General features: G+C 39.1%; 2 protein-coding genes across 3 annotated transcripts; both read left to right on the forward strand.

Moving 5' to 3' along the window:
* Positions 1-3,480: 3,480 nt before the first annotated feature.
* On the forward strand, positions 3,481-10,859 carry pdia3 (protein disulfide isomerase family A, member 3). The gene is made up of 13 exons (XM_034878186.1): positions 3,481-3,789; positions 4,749-4,827; positions 4,938-5,055; positions 5,199-5,306; positions 5,400-5,529; positions 5,703-5,819; positions 6,869-6,994; positions 7,302-7,484; positions 7,896-8,004; positions 9,099-9,227; positions 9,453-9,532; positions 10,205-10,262; positions 10,358-10,859. The coding sequence occupies exons 1-13, from the start codon at positions 3,632-3,634 to the stop codon at positions 10,481-10,483; spliced, it is 1,521 nt and encodes a 506-aa protein (XP_034734077.1). The 5' UTR covers positions 3,481-3,631; the 3' UTR covers positions 10,484-10,859.
* A 1,040-nt stretch (positions 10,860-11,899) lies between these two features.
* isg20 (interferon stimulated exonuclease gene) lies at positions 11,900-15,995 on the forward strand. 2 transcript variants are annotated; one of them, XM_034878188.1, is made up of 4 exons: positions 11,900-12,079; positions 13,120-13,801; positions 14,423-14,623; positions 14,975-15,995. In XM_034878188.1, exons 2-4 carry the CDS (start codon positions 13,151-13,153, stop codon positions 15,173-15,175), a joined length of 1,053 nt encoding a protein of 350 aa, XP_034734079.1. In that variant the 5' UTR covers positions 11,900-12,079; positions 13,120-13,150; the 3' UTR covers positions 15,176-15,995. The 2 variants fall into 2 exon arrangements, with proteins under 2 accessions (XP_034734079.1, XP_034734078.1); XM_034878187.1 differs by having other exon boundaries at positions 11,900-12,038.
* The last annotated feature ends 720 nt before the right edge of the window (positions 15,996-16,715 follow it).

Here is a 16,715-nt window from a genome sequence, read left to right on the forward strand (position 1 = left end):
TTTGAGTTGTTTAAAACTTAAATTGTTAGTCCTTGATACGTCGAATAGTTAAGAATGCAGGTTTTGAAATGTATTTCATCTATTCTAAGGGTCTTCCACATCAGGGTTAGTTCTGAGGTAACCCTGTCCCACAGTTTAGAAAAGATTGGAATGTGTGAATCTGTTAGAAGTGTCCTCCATATAAGGAGTAGATTGAAGGCAACACTGTCCCACAGAATTAGATTACCTGACAAGTGTGAGGACAAGAAGAACATAAAAAAGCAGTTATTCTGATTTTCAGGAGTCACTCTTGTACAGACATTCCTGTGTCTACAACAGGCGGCTCTCTTGTCATGCAAGTTTGTTCACTGTTTGAAAAATGTCTGCAACTAATCTGAAATCTTCAGACTTGTCATCTGTCTAAGTCTCCACCTCATTTCCCGATATCGGTCCTCCTGATTTCCTTACTTTTTATATCTCTTATATGTTCAAGATTTTCCCTACTAGTCTGTACATATCCTCCTCAAAAAGGCAATGTAATTTGAAGTTGAATGGATGAATGTCAGAGTGAAAATAACTTTAAGATTTACACTTTTCTGGAGTAACTTTCAACTGCAGTTTGAAGAGAAAAAACATGATTCTAATGAAAAGGTGATGAAGGACTTAGCTTTAAAGGAAACACTGCTGAAAGACACTTAGACAGGTTACATGGGGCTATTTGGATTTTTCAAGCATCCGACTTGTTACTTTTAGTTTTGCGACATCTCACTGGACATCACAATATCATGTAAAGCTACAGCTTGTGATAGTTATTGTAATATTGTAAAATAGTCGGAGTACAAAGACATGCGTCAAATAGTAAAGGATTACTGAGAATCCCAAACTCTATAAGGAAAAACCTACGGAGTTGTCGTATAACTTATGTGCATTCACATAACAGTGATGTAATATATGTCTGTTATAACATACCTGATTATGAACACTCAGTTATGTTGTAACCTCGGTCCTCTGAGTGAGGAGACTCTCCAGCTGGAGGCCGCTCGGAGACGGTCAGTGATTTCACGCCACCACAGGGGCTTTATGGGAAATAAATAGCATAGGCCGGGCCAATGGGGATTCTTGAAGAAGTATCGACGCAACTGACCTCAGGGTGATCACCCCCTCACATGATGGAATATGTAACGGTGGTATCTTGGAAGTTTGTGATCAATACTGTATGGTGATGTAACCAAGTGGTGTCCCATTTCATAGGGGTATGTTTTCACCCGTAGCCCTCACCCCTTGGTTTAAAGAGCCAAGGCGTAGGACTAAGGGGTAAGCGGTAGGGGTAAGATAGAGAAATGGGATTCAGCCATCAGATCATTTTTCTCTATCACTCTGGACTGAGAGGAGCATTCTGTGCTGTCAGAGTGCTCCCTCTGCTGGACTAACAATATAACTGTAGCTTCATGAACAAGGAAAATGTTTAGCACACCCTGTACTGTATGTGACATTGTTAATGCATGTGAAGCTTATTTTTGTCTGTATGTCTTCAGTATTAAGAAATAATAACAATAGTAAAATCTGCTTAAGGGGCTTTGTTAGGAAAGTCAGACAATATCATCTACCTGAGCAGATTTAAACGGATATTTAATCATGCTGTCTTGTTGAGGTTGAGATCAAGACATTCATAGTCAGACAACTAACTAGCAAACAAAACAACACAAATTAGACCAGACAACCACAATCGACACATAATTAATACAAACAATCACAAGAGTCATGAAAGAGTCAGAGGCTCTTGACATTATATTAGTTTAAGAGATATATTTAATGCACATGTTTTAAATTGGATTTCACAAAGAAATTGTATAAAGCTGACCACCTACAGTATATAGTAGTCTCCTAATCACAGCCAGATGAACCAGGTGGACCCCAGGGCGAGAACCCTCCGTCCTCCCACACTCAGTGCATTGAGTATGCACCCTGTTACCTCCAGGTTCAGCACACATGACCTTTCTTCTCTTTTGTGTATCATTTTCTTTGTAGTTATTTTGATTAATCACAACTTTATTTAGGAAGATGCAACGTGCATCGAGCATTGTACAAACTTAAAGGATAATGGTATTAAAACTAGATTTTGGAAACAGGGCAGCTCTACAACACAGGGCTTCAAGATTGAGTAATAATGTTTGGCTTACCTTAGTTGATAGTTTATGAACTAGTGCAAAAAACAACTGACAATTGCACACAAAGGTGAAAAGCCATTAATCATAAATCATCCTTAATCATAATAGACGCGTATTGTGCTTTTTTGTCATGATCGTCTTAACCGTCTTATTTAAAAAGTACATTGTTGCTGTAATGAGGGCAGTCAAAAGTTTACTTACCTGTTGTTTAGTAAGAGCTCAACCTTTACAATAATATGTTGCAATTGCAAAACAGCAATGAGAAAACAGATACACGTAGCACAAAGAAACATGAAGATCAACATGGTGCTCTGTGTTTGTTCATTCCTCTGGCATTTGACCAATGTTGTACTTAGCTTAAAAACACTAGGGATTTGTATATCAGAACTTATGAGCTGTAAAACTGGACATCAGTCATGCTGCCAGTCTGCCTGAAGGAAGATCTCTAAATGTAAATTAGTGTGAATGAAGTTAAAATTCACCAATGCAGGCTTTTAAGATTAATATAACGTGGACACCTGCATCAAGAACCAAACAGATGGTGAACTCTTGTGTCATCCTGGGTATGGTTAACCATACTGTGGACTTTTTTGTGTGTGACTAGAGAAAACTGTATTTATTATTGTTACACGATGTCTGCAAGCCAAATAAGGTGCGGGCACCAAAGCTCTTCTTTACTTTATTTCTAAATTTATTTACATGTCTATATTAACGTCATCCCTGTTTACATTATTTTTCAATACTGTTGGTCACAGATGTATTCTTTTATTTCATATTTTATTCCATCTATATTTTAAGTTATAAACTATTTTTTGTCTTAGATTCTCATTTTTTTATTTGCATGGTTTTCTTTCTCTAAATACATGTTTAAATTAGCATTGTTGGAGGGAGCCTGAGATCCAAGATTTTTATTGCCAACAACTGCTTCTCTGTTATTGTTGTTCATCATGACAATGAAAAAAAACGTTATTGTTGTTATATGAGATAAGTTGTGTTCTTATTTCCTCACTGCAGCTGTTTTTGGTGTCTAATAAATCCATGGGTTGGTGACATATTAAACAACATACTGTAATACACAAATATTAGAGTTGTTTGCAGTTCAATAAAAGCCATGTTATCAAATAGCAAACTATTAACCACTTCCGCGTCTATTCCCTTGGTGTGATGTGAAGAGTTGTGATTTTTGTCGAGCTGTGATTGGTTCTGAGACGATGTTGTGCCGGTTGCCTGCCTCTCATTAGCTAACCGAGGCTGACTGACGCGTCGCATGGACCAATGGGAGGTTGCCACACTGTGGTTAGGAGAGGTCTCGCTATTTGCCTGAACATCCTCACCGCCTCCATCCCTTTCTCTTTCTCTATCGACTAGTCTGCATTTGGCCCTGTCCGAGGAGCTTGCACCCTTGGCTTTCACGTCGCCGAAGAGGGGGCTGCCGCGGACACATTTTGCAAATAAAACTTATTTTGTTAAACAAAGGGAAAAAGATGTTTAAACTACCGCGGTGTGCGATGTTGAGGCTGTTTTTTTTGGCAGCTCTCACCGGCTTCACCTGGGCCAGTGATGTGCTTGATTACACGGATGATGATTTCGAAAGCAACATCGGACAACATGATCTCGCTCTTGTGGAATTTTTTGCCCCTTGGTGAGTATGTTCACGCTTTGTAAAGATTTCATAAGCAAATCAGTTTGCAAACGTTGGCTACATTTGCTGGATGTCTCGCAGCTAGCACTGCTGAGTACTGGGTTCGATACCCGGTTCTAGCAGGGCCTTTCTGTGTGGAGTTGCTAGCCAACTAGCTGTATCTATAGACTTTAAATGGATATTAAATTACAAGACTGCAACAATTTGAAAGTATACTAAACAATAAACTGTAACAATAAAAAGACAATTTGCCCTGACTTGCATTTTTAACTGCTGTGAATCCTTTTCGATGCAAAATGCGTCGTGCTAATGAGGCTATGAGGAAGTTAGGGGTGTGCCCTTTCGCTGTTGTAACGTTGTGATTGGCCAGGGAAGTTTTGGTGTCCACCTCTGATTGGTCCAGAGGAACTGTGACGTATTTCAACGGTGCCAAACTTGAAGTTAAGCAGGATATATATTAAAATGTAATTTATAGATCAGAATTGTTTTGTTTTTTTAGCAAAAAAAAACTCTGGTTCCAGTTGATCGAATGTGAATATAAGCTGTTTTCTTAATTGTCTGTGATAAGCAACCACATATCTCATGGTTTCAAACAATTACACAGAAAAATAAGCAAAATTGCGATGTCATTTAGGATATTTGCTGACATTTTACAGACAAAATGATACATCAAATGATCAACAGAGTAATTAATTAATATATAATGGTAAGTAAATAATAGTTCGTGCATTCCCTAATATTTTTAAAAAGCTAATTAAAGTTAAATTGTTCTTAATCTTGTTAGTCATTTTCCACACTTAACAAACTTTTATGTATTTTACAAATCCAATTGAATTACCTCAGATCTCAAATTCCAGGTCACTAGCTCTCCCGCAGGATCTTCGCCAAGCTAAAACTTAGATACAGCGGTAGTGTAACCTGTTCTCTTGTTTGACTGATCCATATCCTCTGTCCTTTAGGTGCGGCCATTGTAAACGACTAGCACCTGAGTATGAGGCAGCCGCCACTCGTCTGAAAGGCACTGTCGCTCTGGCCAAGGTATTACGTAATGCAGTTTACTTCGTCCACTTAACGATGCCTTTGTGCACTCTTTGATATAGTACTCTCTGTATCTTATCAGAAAGTGAATGCTTTTTGCATCCATTTAGGTTGACTGCACATCCAACAGCAACACATGCAGCAAATATGGTGTCAGTGGCTACCCGACTTTGAAGATCTTCAGGGATGGAGAGGAAACTGGTCCCTATGATGGTCCCAGAACTGCAGGTACTTGCCTCTGAATTTTTTTTTTTTGTGTGTGTGTGTTTTTAAAAGTGCTTAAATGTTCTCACACTTGAACAAGTACTCCTTTTCATATATGCTTATTTCTGACACCTTGTGTTTGTCTGCTTTTCTTTTGCTCTCTGTAGATGGGATTGTCAGTTTCCTTAAGAAGCAGGCTGGACCAGCTTCTGTGGAGCTTAAGGCTGACACAGACTTGGCAAAGTACATTTCAGACCAGGATGCAAGTGTTGTTGGTGAGTTACTGTTTGAATTTCAGTCACGGTTGGGAACAGTGGGACCATGGTGGTTGCATTCTTATCCAAACATGATTCACTTTTCTTTCCCAGGGTTCTTTTCCGATGAAAAAAGCACAGCAAAGACAGAGTTCCTGAAGGCGGCCAGTGCCTTGAGGGACAACTACCGCTTTGCCCACACCAACTCTGAGGCTCTCCTCCAGAGCCACGGCATTGACGGAGAGTAAGTAGCTCTTTCTGCCTCTGGCCCAGTCTGTGCCAGTTTGTGCTTTGAGGCCTTGGGAGCTGTTATTAGTAATGCAGTGAAAATAACCTTGCTTCTTTACACATTTTATATCACTGGTGTAGCTGTTGGTGCAGCAAGACTACAGTGACATTTCCTGTTTTGTTTCACAGGGGAATCGTCCTGTTCCGCCCACCAAGACTCAACAACAAGTTCGAAGACAGCACTGTAAAATACAGCGAGGACAAATATACCAGCAACAAAATAAAGAAGTTCATCCAGGACAACATGTGAGTCTTGACTGAGACGATTGTCCCACATACATCATCTAACATACAAATATTCATGTTCCAGTTAGGCAGCAGAGCTGATTTCTTTTTATTTTAAAATACATTTACAGTAGTTGGTCTTGTTGGCAGTGGTAAAGTCATCTTGCATAGATATGGTTCCTATTTACATTGATGGCCCGGTGCCAACAGGACTTTGTGTAGTAGGTGAGGTGTCCGCTTAGCAAACACAGTCCGCTCTCACTGAACTCTGGGAAATACATACATTTATGATGTGTTTGGCTCTTGTGATGAATAGATACTGGACTTTATTATCTGGTGTCATTACATTTTGGAGGCTAAATAACATAATTGAGTGATTTAGTGATTCTAATTGTTTAGACAAGAAAAACTAAATTGTTTTTTGCAGTCTAAAAAAAGTATTACCATTGTAGACATTTGGGTATTTGTGAGTATGATCAGCTGGCTCAATTATCTTTCCCAGTTATGGCTGGTCATTTTAGTTGTGTAGTGTCATCTATAAGTTGATGTGCCCTGTCTGTTTGATAGAGCTTTTTATAGATGTTGTTCTCCAGTGAGCTTTAGTAAGGACTCTTAACTCCCCCCTCCCCTTTGAATTGCTTTCTGTATATTTTTCCCAGTATGAATGTGATAAGTGCCTTTTTTATTTTTTCACATTTTCTTAATTTAAAGGAGGATATTTAACGTTCAATTTTGATTTTGAACTGCCAACACACATTGATAAAACTGTAACAAAAAGGATTACAGTAGTTGTACACATGACTTAAAATTTACTTTTGCTTTCACTTTGCTTCACCTCTTGTCTAAACATGATAACTGATCTGCTTTTGTGGAGACTTTCTGAAAGACATGAACAGTGTGGTTAGATCTCACCTTTTAACAAACTAAGTGATTGTATTTGGTATTCTGCTGTAGACGATCAATGGCCAATGTGTTAGGCCATAACTGGCTAAAAGAGTATAGCTTGTTGGTTTTACATTCCTTTGCAAACTGATTATTTTGTACTTACATTTTTACTCTTTTCAACTCAGCTTTGGAATCTGCCCCCACATGACGGACGACAACAAAGACCAGCTGAGGGGGAAAGACCTGATGGTGGCTTATTATGATGTTGATTATGAAAAAAACCCCAAGGGCTCCAACTACTGGAGGAACAGGTATGTGTCTCTAAACTCACCCCGGGGTTGTTCTTTCCTCGGCACCATGCAGGAGCTTTTGGCTTTCTCAAATCTCAGTGTGTCTCTTCTGTGGCCGTTAATCACCAGGTTCTAATAAGCAATATTGAAATCAAAGCAACACTTGTATTTCACTTTTCTTCCAAAATCTTTAACCCATTGCACCCTGAGAATGCTTAGCTGAAGTTGTTTGTAACCTCACAGTTGGATTCAGCCATGAATACAACCTTTGACACGAGATGCCGCTTTCGTCCTCATTTTCAACAGACCAAACTTTAACATTTCACAGGGTGATGAAGGTGGCCAAGGGCTTCCTGGATCAGGGCAAGAAGCTGAACTTTGCCGTGGCCAGCAAGAGCATGTTCAGCCAAGATGTGTCCGAGTTCGGCATGGACAGCAGCTCGGGAGAACTGCCTCTGGTGGCCATCCGCACCGGCAAGGAAGACAAATACGTCATGACCCAGGAGTTCTCGTGAGTCAGATCAAATGTTTTTTTTCTTGTTTGCCACAAGTGCATTACCGCACAAAGCATACACATTATTAATCCTTTAAATATGCACACACAACCACCCTTTGGCTAAACTTTAAAAAAAACGTTGGACTTTCTACAGAAAGTGCCACTTAGTAAATTTTTTAGTAGTAAAGTATGTTTAACACAGTGAGGAGGTTCTCGTCTAATGCATTAGACCACTAAATGAACAGATAACAGAAATAACAACTCAAGTTACCCATTTTCATTTGACTGCAGGAGCTGCGTAATTAAGTAGAAATTGTACATTAAAGTCGGATAAACAACTTGCAATCCATGTATTGATTCTGCGTTTGTGTTTCCCAAACGCTTTCATTTTCTTTCTAAATCCCTGTTCTGGTTTTGTATCAACAGTCGTGATGGGAAAGCTCTGGAGCATTTCCTTCAGGATTACTTTGATGGCAAGTTGAAGCGTTACCTTAAATCAGAACCCATCCCAGAGAGCAATGATGGACCTGTCAAGGTGAGATGAAACGTTCAAGAAGATTCTTAATTTCTTCCTGTGACCTCTTGGTATTTATTTTTTTGTTTTATTTTTTTAAAAGACAATGTTTTTGCATGCTACTCCGACATTTTCACACGCAATGTTTAATATTTACACTCTTGTCTGTGTAAAACTACTACACTTGAAGCTGTGGTAGGTACTTTTTATTTTTTACATATTTTTGGCGTCATTGGGCGAAAATTCTGTCATCTTTCAGCATATTGTAACTTAAGTGGTCTGAGAGAAAACTAGACTTCTGCACCACATTGGCGCTGTCTTCAGAAAATGTATTTGTCACAGGAGACTTTGGTCAGTCCCAGGTGATTGCAGACAAAGAGAGCATTCCTATTGATTGATCTGGGCATGCATTGCCTGTGCAAGAGAGGGAGAGCTGCAGGAAGAAGTCTCACCCTAATTAAAATTCTGTCTCTTTTTTTGTTTTTTTTGTAACTTCAGCAATTTTACTAGTTTGAAGAAAGCAAAATATACATAGATGCTTCATCTTCCAATACAGCCAGATCTTTGGTGTTTTGATTGCATTTGTCTGTCATGTTTTGTAAGGGGTGGCTAGAAAAACATATACAGTATATTTAGAGCTTCTACCAGGGTCTTATATAATGTATTCCAATCCTGTTGTCTGTAGAACCTTAAAGGTATAAAAATCTACAGTACAATAATACAGGTTATGTACCCTGATTTATAGGGTAGTAAATCTGTTGTACTCGCTCACATTCTGGAGGCAAATATTGTACTATTTACTCTACAACATGGATACAATACCTTTTTAGTTACTTTGCAGAATTAGATTAACAATACAAAATATAAATCAATAAATTATGATAAATTTAATAAAGATCAAGTCACCTGGTGGTGTATATCAAGGAATTAAAATTGGCCCCACCACATTATATTGATGTACACATGGATAAATTCCTCTTATTATAGTCCAATAACATTACTGGGCTGGAGCTAATTGTCTTAAGCTACTATTATGTATTGATGACTTAACATTTTACTTGCAATGCTATCAATCCATAATGAGTAAACTTGTGAATATTGTCAATTGTATTGAGGTTGTTGTGGCCGAGAACTTCGACTCCATCGTCAACGACGACAGCAAAGACGTGCTGATCGAGTTCTACGCTCCGTGGTGCGGACACTGCAAGAGCCTGGAGCCCAAATTCAACGAGCTGGGAGAGAAGGTGAGGGAACGGAGATAGTACTCTGAATAAAAGCTGCATTTTAATAACTTTAGGTACCCTAACCCATAGAAATCCATTTATGCGAGTGCTGTTTTACCACAATTAAGTAAGTTGGATTAGTTGTTGCCAGGTTAGCATGGTCTAAACAAAACTTGCAGACTCTAGAAAATGGATTTTGTGAACTAGCTTGCAAATTGTTAAGTTTCTCCTGTGCTCTTAATAAAGCTTGCCGGAGATCCCAACGTTGTCATTGCCAAGATGGACGCCACAGCAAATGATGTGCCGTCTCCATATGAAGTCAGCGGGTAAGTCATGAGCTCTGTCAATGGAATACTCAGGGAAAGCCTTGAATGTTTGAGAAGTCTGGAAACATTAAATTTCGGAAATGTAACCCCCAAATTCATCGATCCTGCTCACCACATCCTTGATAAACTCTATGGTGGAGATATGCTTTGATGCTTAATTCACTTGACTGGATCACAAGGGCAAAAAACACTAAATTCGTTCGGATCATGTCACCAAAAACCTAAATATCACATAATTCACATTTACTTTTAGTTCTTTGATTTCAACAAAGTCAACAGTCATTTAAAAGTTCTGGAAGTTAAACATCCAGGCAGACATATCGGTGCACTATAGATATATTGGTATCAGTTAATATGTCAGCAGATAAATTTCAAGATATTTTAGTACAGAAATGCCAATCTGGGTTTGAAGTAATTTAGAAAACCGTGAGGCCATCACATAGTCCCTTCACCAGAGAGAACTGACTAGTAGATTTTTCAATTCTAAGGTGTGCAGCGCAGTATGTATATTGGTCACAAAACTAAGGGATAATTATCAAGATTTTGGCTTGTGTGCCATAATCCTGTGTCGATTGATCTTAAAGTCAATGTGTCAGAACAAAATGTCTAATGGTACAGTATGACATGGTAATGATATGAATTGTAATCAATTTCCTCAACCTTTCTGTCTAGTTTCCCAACGTTGTACTTTGCCCCAGCTGGACGTAAGATGAGCCCAAAGAAATACGAGGTGAGAATCAGCTTGAAGTGATGATTTAAAAAAAAAAGTAATTTCCTTTTTATATTCACTCTGCTAATGGTCCCGTCTCGATGCTTGTGTTGCAGGGAGGTCGCGAGGTGAGTGACTTCATCTCCTACCTGAAGAGGGAGGCCACCAACCCCTTGGCAGTGCAGGAGGAGACCAAGAAGAAGAAGAAGAAGAAGGATGATGATGACAAGACAGAGCTATAAATGCTCTCCAAACAGGAACTCAACACCACCAACACAACAGGAGGAAGGAGGATTGGGGAAATCCATGCAAAGAAAGAACTAAATTATATTCCACTCTTAGTGAACTACCGAATGCTCTGAGGCCAAGTCGAAAAGACGCGGCCCTCCCTTTAGGTCCTCCACTGCTCTGGGGAACCTGTGGAAAGGTGGTGGCCAGGGCCTGCCCGCTGTTTAAAAACAAAAACAAATTTTTAGGGAAGAGGGGACCGCTTTTGAAAATTGAGATTTTTATTCCCCCTGGTCTGTCTACTTCACCTCAGGCTGATGCACTTTGGTTTGACACCCATCTACAGTCATCTGTCGCTTTGGTTTTTGTTGTCGTCGTCACAGGGGATAATGCTAATGGTGAATTTCTTTTTTTTTTTTTTTTTTTTGTCTTTGTAACACGTCTTTGTTTTTGTACATTTGGAAGGATTGTGAAATAAAAAGGCCCACAAAACCAAAAACTGTATGATTTTTGTTCATGAACAATGTTTTATCATACTGCCTAAACCTGTTGCCAATTATTTACTCATTTTTAAGCATTGGCGAAACATTCTTGTAATTCAAAATTTATTTATAATTCACCAAGTAGGGATTTGAGAGAAAATGTCTGTCTTCTTTTAACAGTCCAAAACCTAAAGATGTTTAATTTATGGTAGCAAACAAAAGTAGAAACGCTTCACATTTCAGAAGCTTGACATATTTCAAATTTTTTTCCCCTGATATAATTTCACAATTATTCAGAAAAATTGCTGATGATTTTGTCAATTGACAAATCTGTTTGATATCTTGGCTTTTGTCTTAATGTTGGTTGTGCATATAAAAACAACATTGAATTGAATTTGTTTTGGTCTGTAAATAATTACTCAAAACATTTGTGATTAAAGGGAAAATCAAATATTTCCATCATAACCAAATAGAAAAACTATTGATTTTCTACAGTATTAAATGTCACCTGTGTACAGTAAGGCCTTTCTCTTCAACTTATTACATTGGAGATGAATTTTGGCCAACATGTCATGCTAAACAACTCTTAAGATTTTAGGGAGAATATAAGTCAAACTGGCTTTTTGAAGAAACCTGTTAAAATTGGCACCCACTAAGTCAGTTTGCTTTTCTTCCGTTTTATAGTATTTGGTTTTATTTGATGATCCAATTGGTGAAAGGTGCAGCCGAGTTTCCGCAAATGGGAAACCACACTTATATTTCTGTGTTTATGAACGCACTAGGCATCAGAGACTTAATTTGTGACTTAGTGTCCGTTAATGTCACAATATGATTTTAAAATGTCATATTTAACTTGCTAATAAATAAAATGTTGCACTTAACTATGACATAACGTAACTGTTTGGGGCAATAGCGCATTTAACCAGTAGGAGGCGAGTCCGTTGATCTTTGACAGTAGAAACGCTTTCTGTAAAACAACAAACGAAGAAGAGAAGGAGCCAATCAGATAAAGAGCAAAGGACATATGTCCAGGCATGTTCTGGTTCTGCCTGCAGCTTGGCTGTGCACGTGCTAGCTACCTCAAAAGGTAATACAGAAATAATGAAATCTGCTCTAATGCCTCAAAAGGTAATATAGAAAAAATGCAATCTGCTTTAATGTCATGTCGTAGTCTTGTGTTTTATGTGTCAACAAATGTATCTATTCGCATTAGTCGTACGGGTCATTTTACTTCGAGGAATGATGTTTAATATCTTGTTTGACGTGGCTTCTATAGCGTTAGCTACCGTTTCCCTTACTTAGCTAGCTAGCTAGTTAGCTAACGGAACGCTAAACTCTGTTAGAAATATCAGGGAATTACAGTTTAAACCCCCTTTTAATGCGGTTTAATTTCATTCCACGCCAGCACGTCTTTGTAAATAATTGTAAGCTTTTTTTTAACGATAGTTGGCTAGTTAGAGCACACATTGCTCGCCTAGTTACTGTCTGTTACGGCCTGCTTAAGGATACACGTTTTCTGTAAACGACAATTTGGTTTATAGTACTTGCAGCTAAAGTTAGCATAGATTTACACTACGCTGGTTTAGTCTGGCTATGATTAAACCCATTTTCAGTCGGGCTTTACGAGCGATGCATTCAAGGTGGCACTGTCTGAAAAACAATATGCTGTCTCTTACGTAAGTAACTAGATATCTCGGAATAATGACCCTTGACAGTTCTCACACTCTGAAAATTCGTTTTCTAAAACTTTTAATGAGCCATTTGACCTGGTAAATTTATCATGCAAACTAGATTCCCACAGTTTGTTTCTTCAGAATTGGCGTGTTTTAATTTGGTGCTGTCAGTCACCTACCCCTTAAAGCCCGTGATATTGCTCCATGGCCAAGCCTGCGATGTCTTCGTAGACTGTAACGTAAAGGAGTTGTACAAATGTTTATATTATTCCTAATGTCAGTTTCCGTCCGTTCACTCTTATGCACTTTGTTTGTATGCTGTCCTCACGTTATACCCACACAAGAACAAAGTTAAAGTAACAGGCCCAGTAACAAAAGATACAATGCTACATTCTATCAAAGCAAATGGATAGATTTAAAAGAGAATCCTGAATCAACTACTGAATTTCTTTCCTGTCGATAATCAGGGTGTTTTGTGTTATTTTATTTCCTTAGAAAATGACTTCAATGCCGGTTTCATTTGTTGATGATGGCAGAGGCGTCAAAAAGGAATAAAGCTGCCTCGTGGGGGCTTTTCAGCAACTACAGATATTTGTGCAAAAAATCGATGATGCTCCATGCCATGGAGAACTCAAGAGCTAGGAAAAAATGCCAGCAGAAGATTATCATTGCCAACATGAAAAGGAAAACAATGGACAACCACAATGAACCACTGGATAAAAATACACTGGTCAAAAAAACAAAATTTAACACTACAAACCAGGGAAGTCAAAGCACTCTGGACTCTGAAAGCAAGCGCACTCGTGTATCTGGACCTGAACACCTTGAGCCTAAAGCTTCTGAGCCCCACAGTTTAGTCACTGCCCTCAAAGACATTTGGGAGGTGGACAGTGGTTTCTCTTCTGAGACGAGTCCTCCGGTCAGTGGCCGCAGCTCGCCGTGCCTCAGCTTGTGCTCGATCACAGTGGTGGCGTTGGACTGTGAGATGGTTGGGACGGGGCCCGGCGGGAGCTGCAGTGAGCTGGCGCGCTGCAGCATACTGGACTATCATGGAAACGTATTGTATGATAAATATGTTCAACCATGTCAGCCCGTCACAGACTACAGGACTCGCTGGAGCGGCATCCGGAGGCATCACCTGCACAACGCCATCCCCTTTGCTCAGGCCAGGGAGGAGGTGAGGCCCGCTTTACTTGATTTGAGATTTACCAATTGGTATCTTCTCCCTCTAAATACTTATGTTTACAATGAATATGTCAGCTTAGGCAGTGAGTATACGTCTAATGTCCAAGGTTGCGTGAAAGCGTAGTTGGTTGGTTTAGTGACTTCAACATTTGGATTAAACCGTATCCCATATACACTACAATTACTAGACTGCCATGTTGCAGAGCTAATTCATTGATCAGAAGTAGCTTTTAAATGTTACAGTATTCTGAGCTACAAATAAAAATGTTAACCAGAAGTTGTATTTATTTTTCTTTTCAAAACTGAGCCATTTTCAGCTTTTTGTTAATGCAGAACACATGTATCGCCATTAAAAAGTTTAATAAATAAGAATGTAGATATGTTAATTGCTGAGGAAAAAGTCACATTTAAGTACAAATCCAGCCCGGCCTGAGGTGGGGTCTTGAAAATATTTAAGATAACCTTCTGTGCTGTCTCTAAATTTTAAAACTTATGAGGCTCCTGGTCATAGTGGTTTGAGGTGTCACTCTTAAACCTAGCAGACACTCCAAATCATTGACGCCAGGTAAATTTATTTATCCTCTTCTGCACTTGCGTGGCTTCTCTCCTGTAGATCCTCAGTATACTTGAGGGCAAAGTGGTTGTCGGCCACTCCATCTACAATGACTTTGAGGCGTTGGACATTGCCCATCCAGGTCACATGGTCCGGGACACCTGCACGACACGTTACCTCAGCCGGTTGGCCGGTTTCTGCCGTGAACGCTGCCCCTCCCTAAAAATCTTGGCCAGGAAGCTGCTGAACAGGAGTATTCAGGTGAGCATCTTCAGACACTGTAAATGTGTGGTTTAAATTGTACTTATTTAAAATTATGGTTTTGTTTTTGTAGACAACTGTGGTTAAAATTGAATATTCTCACCTGTTTATACTTAAGGTAGAATCTGGCGCAGAATTACACTGGCATTGTTTAAGTGGGGAAGGGGGGAAAGGCAGGAAAGGCAGAGGGAAAAGAGAGAACCAAAGCCGGCATAATGACTGATCTTCTTTATGGCAATCCCTTTCTAACACATTACTACAGTGTGGTCTGTGTTGTTGAAGTCCGCTTCTAGTAAGAAAAGCAGTTTGATTTGTTTACCATGCTAACCCAGTCTGTGTCTACATTGCCAGGTTGGGAGGAGGGGTCACTGCTCGGTGGAGGATGCTCTGGCCGCCCTCGACCTCTACAAGCTGGTGGAGGGCGAGTGGGAGCAGGAGCTGCAGAACAAACTGAGGGGAGACAACGCTTCACACGAGCCCAGCTTCGCCTCCTCAAACCACTACATGCAGGATGAGTACTGGCCAGATGATGTCATAGCTGACAGTCTGTGAGAGAAGGGTATTAATGATGTGTGGGAAATACCTCGACAGATCTAAATTACATGGAGATGTACAGTCATCGGAGCCGATTCAGATAACTATAAATGGGAATGAATAAACTCTTGATGGCAAATCAAGTCTTTATTTAATTCTAATTTCAAAATGGGTCATTTTTGGTTAGAATATGTAAAAGGTTACCTGCATTGTCTTACATGAAATGATGTACTGTACGACCATTGGGGGAAACAATTTCATAGCTTGAAATAAATGCTAACTTATTACTTTTAAACATAATTAGAGTTCCCAACAGCATACATTTTGCTGTGATGCCAGATATTTGCCTGCAGTGTTGTAATGTTGATCAATGTTGATCTTGATCATGTTTCTAGGGTGACGTATGTTGGTGCTCTTAAAGTTAGGCGTTATAACTTATGAAATGAATAGTTTGGAGTTCTGGGACAGCATTTGCTCTTACTTGAAAGGTAAAATGTAACTTATTGGACATGGAACTGATCTTAGGCCACAGATATTGTTATTACGGAAAACTATTGTTCAGTTTTCTGTTTTTAAATGTCCATATGAAAACATAGAAATGTGGTGGCTGAACATACTCAAGTTGAAGCTTTTAAAATGTTTTTCACTGTCTAAAAGACAAACATTATTAGAAATTAGGTTAAAATGTATGTTCAGGTTCAAACTATTCCTCCATGTACTGTATATGTGGCCTTAAAGGTTTTATGATGTACAAATTCTAAATTGTAATAGTGTTATCTTTACCTCTCATAAGCTGCTCTTAAATGTCCTAATAAAATGACATCCTGTTCAAATGAAACGCTTTGTTTGCTTACAGTGACTGAATGTGACAAAAAAATGAAACCTAATAGCACAGTTTCTTTATTGCTGTGCCTTAAATTTTTGTCACTTTAATGTGTCTTGTGCTCAGGTTTAACTTGAGTTTGGAGATACTGTAGATTCAATGCTGCTGAGAAGCTCATCAGTACAGGACATCCTCTGCCTGGCTCTGATTTTATTCCATTTGTACAAAAAGTGTGTGGCAATGAAATAAATATGAAATGGATCATTTAGCAGCTAAAGAGAGAAATTACAGTCCTCAAAGTTGATGGAGATGATAAAAAGCTCAGAGCCCCTCATCAGGTTGACAAAAGCATCCAAATGAATAATTCTCTGTAGGTTGGATCATTATGGTATTGGTAACTGGTAATGCAGAAGGAAAATTCCACTCCACAACTATAGCGTCAGTCACCCTACTAGATCCAGTGCCAGATTAGCATTAAAAGCAGCATTGTTAGCAGCAGCAGCAGCCTACTAAGTGTGTTGGGAAACAGTCTGACATCAGCTAATGGCACCATGTCCAAGGTTACCAGTTATTTTCTTTTTTTCTCTTCTCCAGCATTCCCAGTTAATTTTCAGTGACTGGTAACATCCATGTGAGCTGAAATTCGGCAGAGTTTGTAGCTGTGATGGGAAAATTACATAGACAAGGATTGTTTATCTGTTTTATTCAGTTGTTACTCATTCAAGGGTAAATCTT

The sequence above is a fragment of the Etheostoma cragini genome, chromosome 8 (genome assembly GCF_013103735.1).
Source record: "Etheostoma cragini isolate CJK2018 chromosome 8, CSU_Ecrag_1.0, whole genome shotgun sequence".
NCBI classification, from domain to species: Eukaryota; Metazoa; Chordata; class Actinopteri; order Perciformes; family Percidae; genus Etheostoma; species Etheostoma cragini.

What these genes read in the sequence shown, in the direction of transcription:
- pdia3 (XM_034878186.1), top strand. Translation starts at nt 3,632, where the DNA reads ATGTTTAAACTACCGCGGTGTGCGATGTTGAGGCTGTTTTTTTTGGCA. An exon ending in TCCAACTACTGGAGGAACAG is followed by an intron (nt 6,995 to 7,301) that starts GTATGTGTCTCT and finishes AACATTTCACAG; the next exon opens with GGTGATGAAGGTGGCCAAGG. An exon ending in TCAACGAGCTGGGAGAGAAG is followed by an intron (nt 9,228 to 9,452) that starts GTGAGGGAACGG and finishes CTCTTAATAAAG; the next exon opens with CTTGCCGGAGATCCCAACGT.
- isg20 (XM_034878188.1), top strand. Translation starts at nt 13,151, where the DNA reads ATGATGGCAGAGGCGTCAAAAAGGAATAAAGCTGCCTCGTGGGGGCTT. An exon ending in TTGCTCAGGCCAGGGAGGAG is followed by an intron (nt 13,802 to 14,422) that starts GTGAGGCCCGCT and finishes TCTCTCCTGTAG; the next exon opens with ATCCTCAGTATACTTGAGGG. An exon ending in TGCTGAACAGGAGTATTCAG is followed by an intron (nt 14,624 to 14,974) that starts GTGAGCATCTTC and finishes CTACATTGCCAG; the next exon opens with GTTGGGAGGAGGGGTCACTG.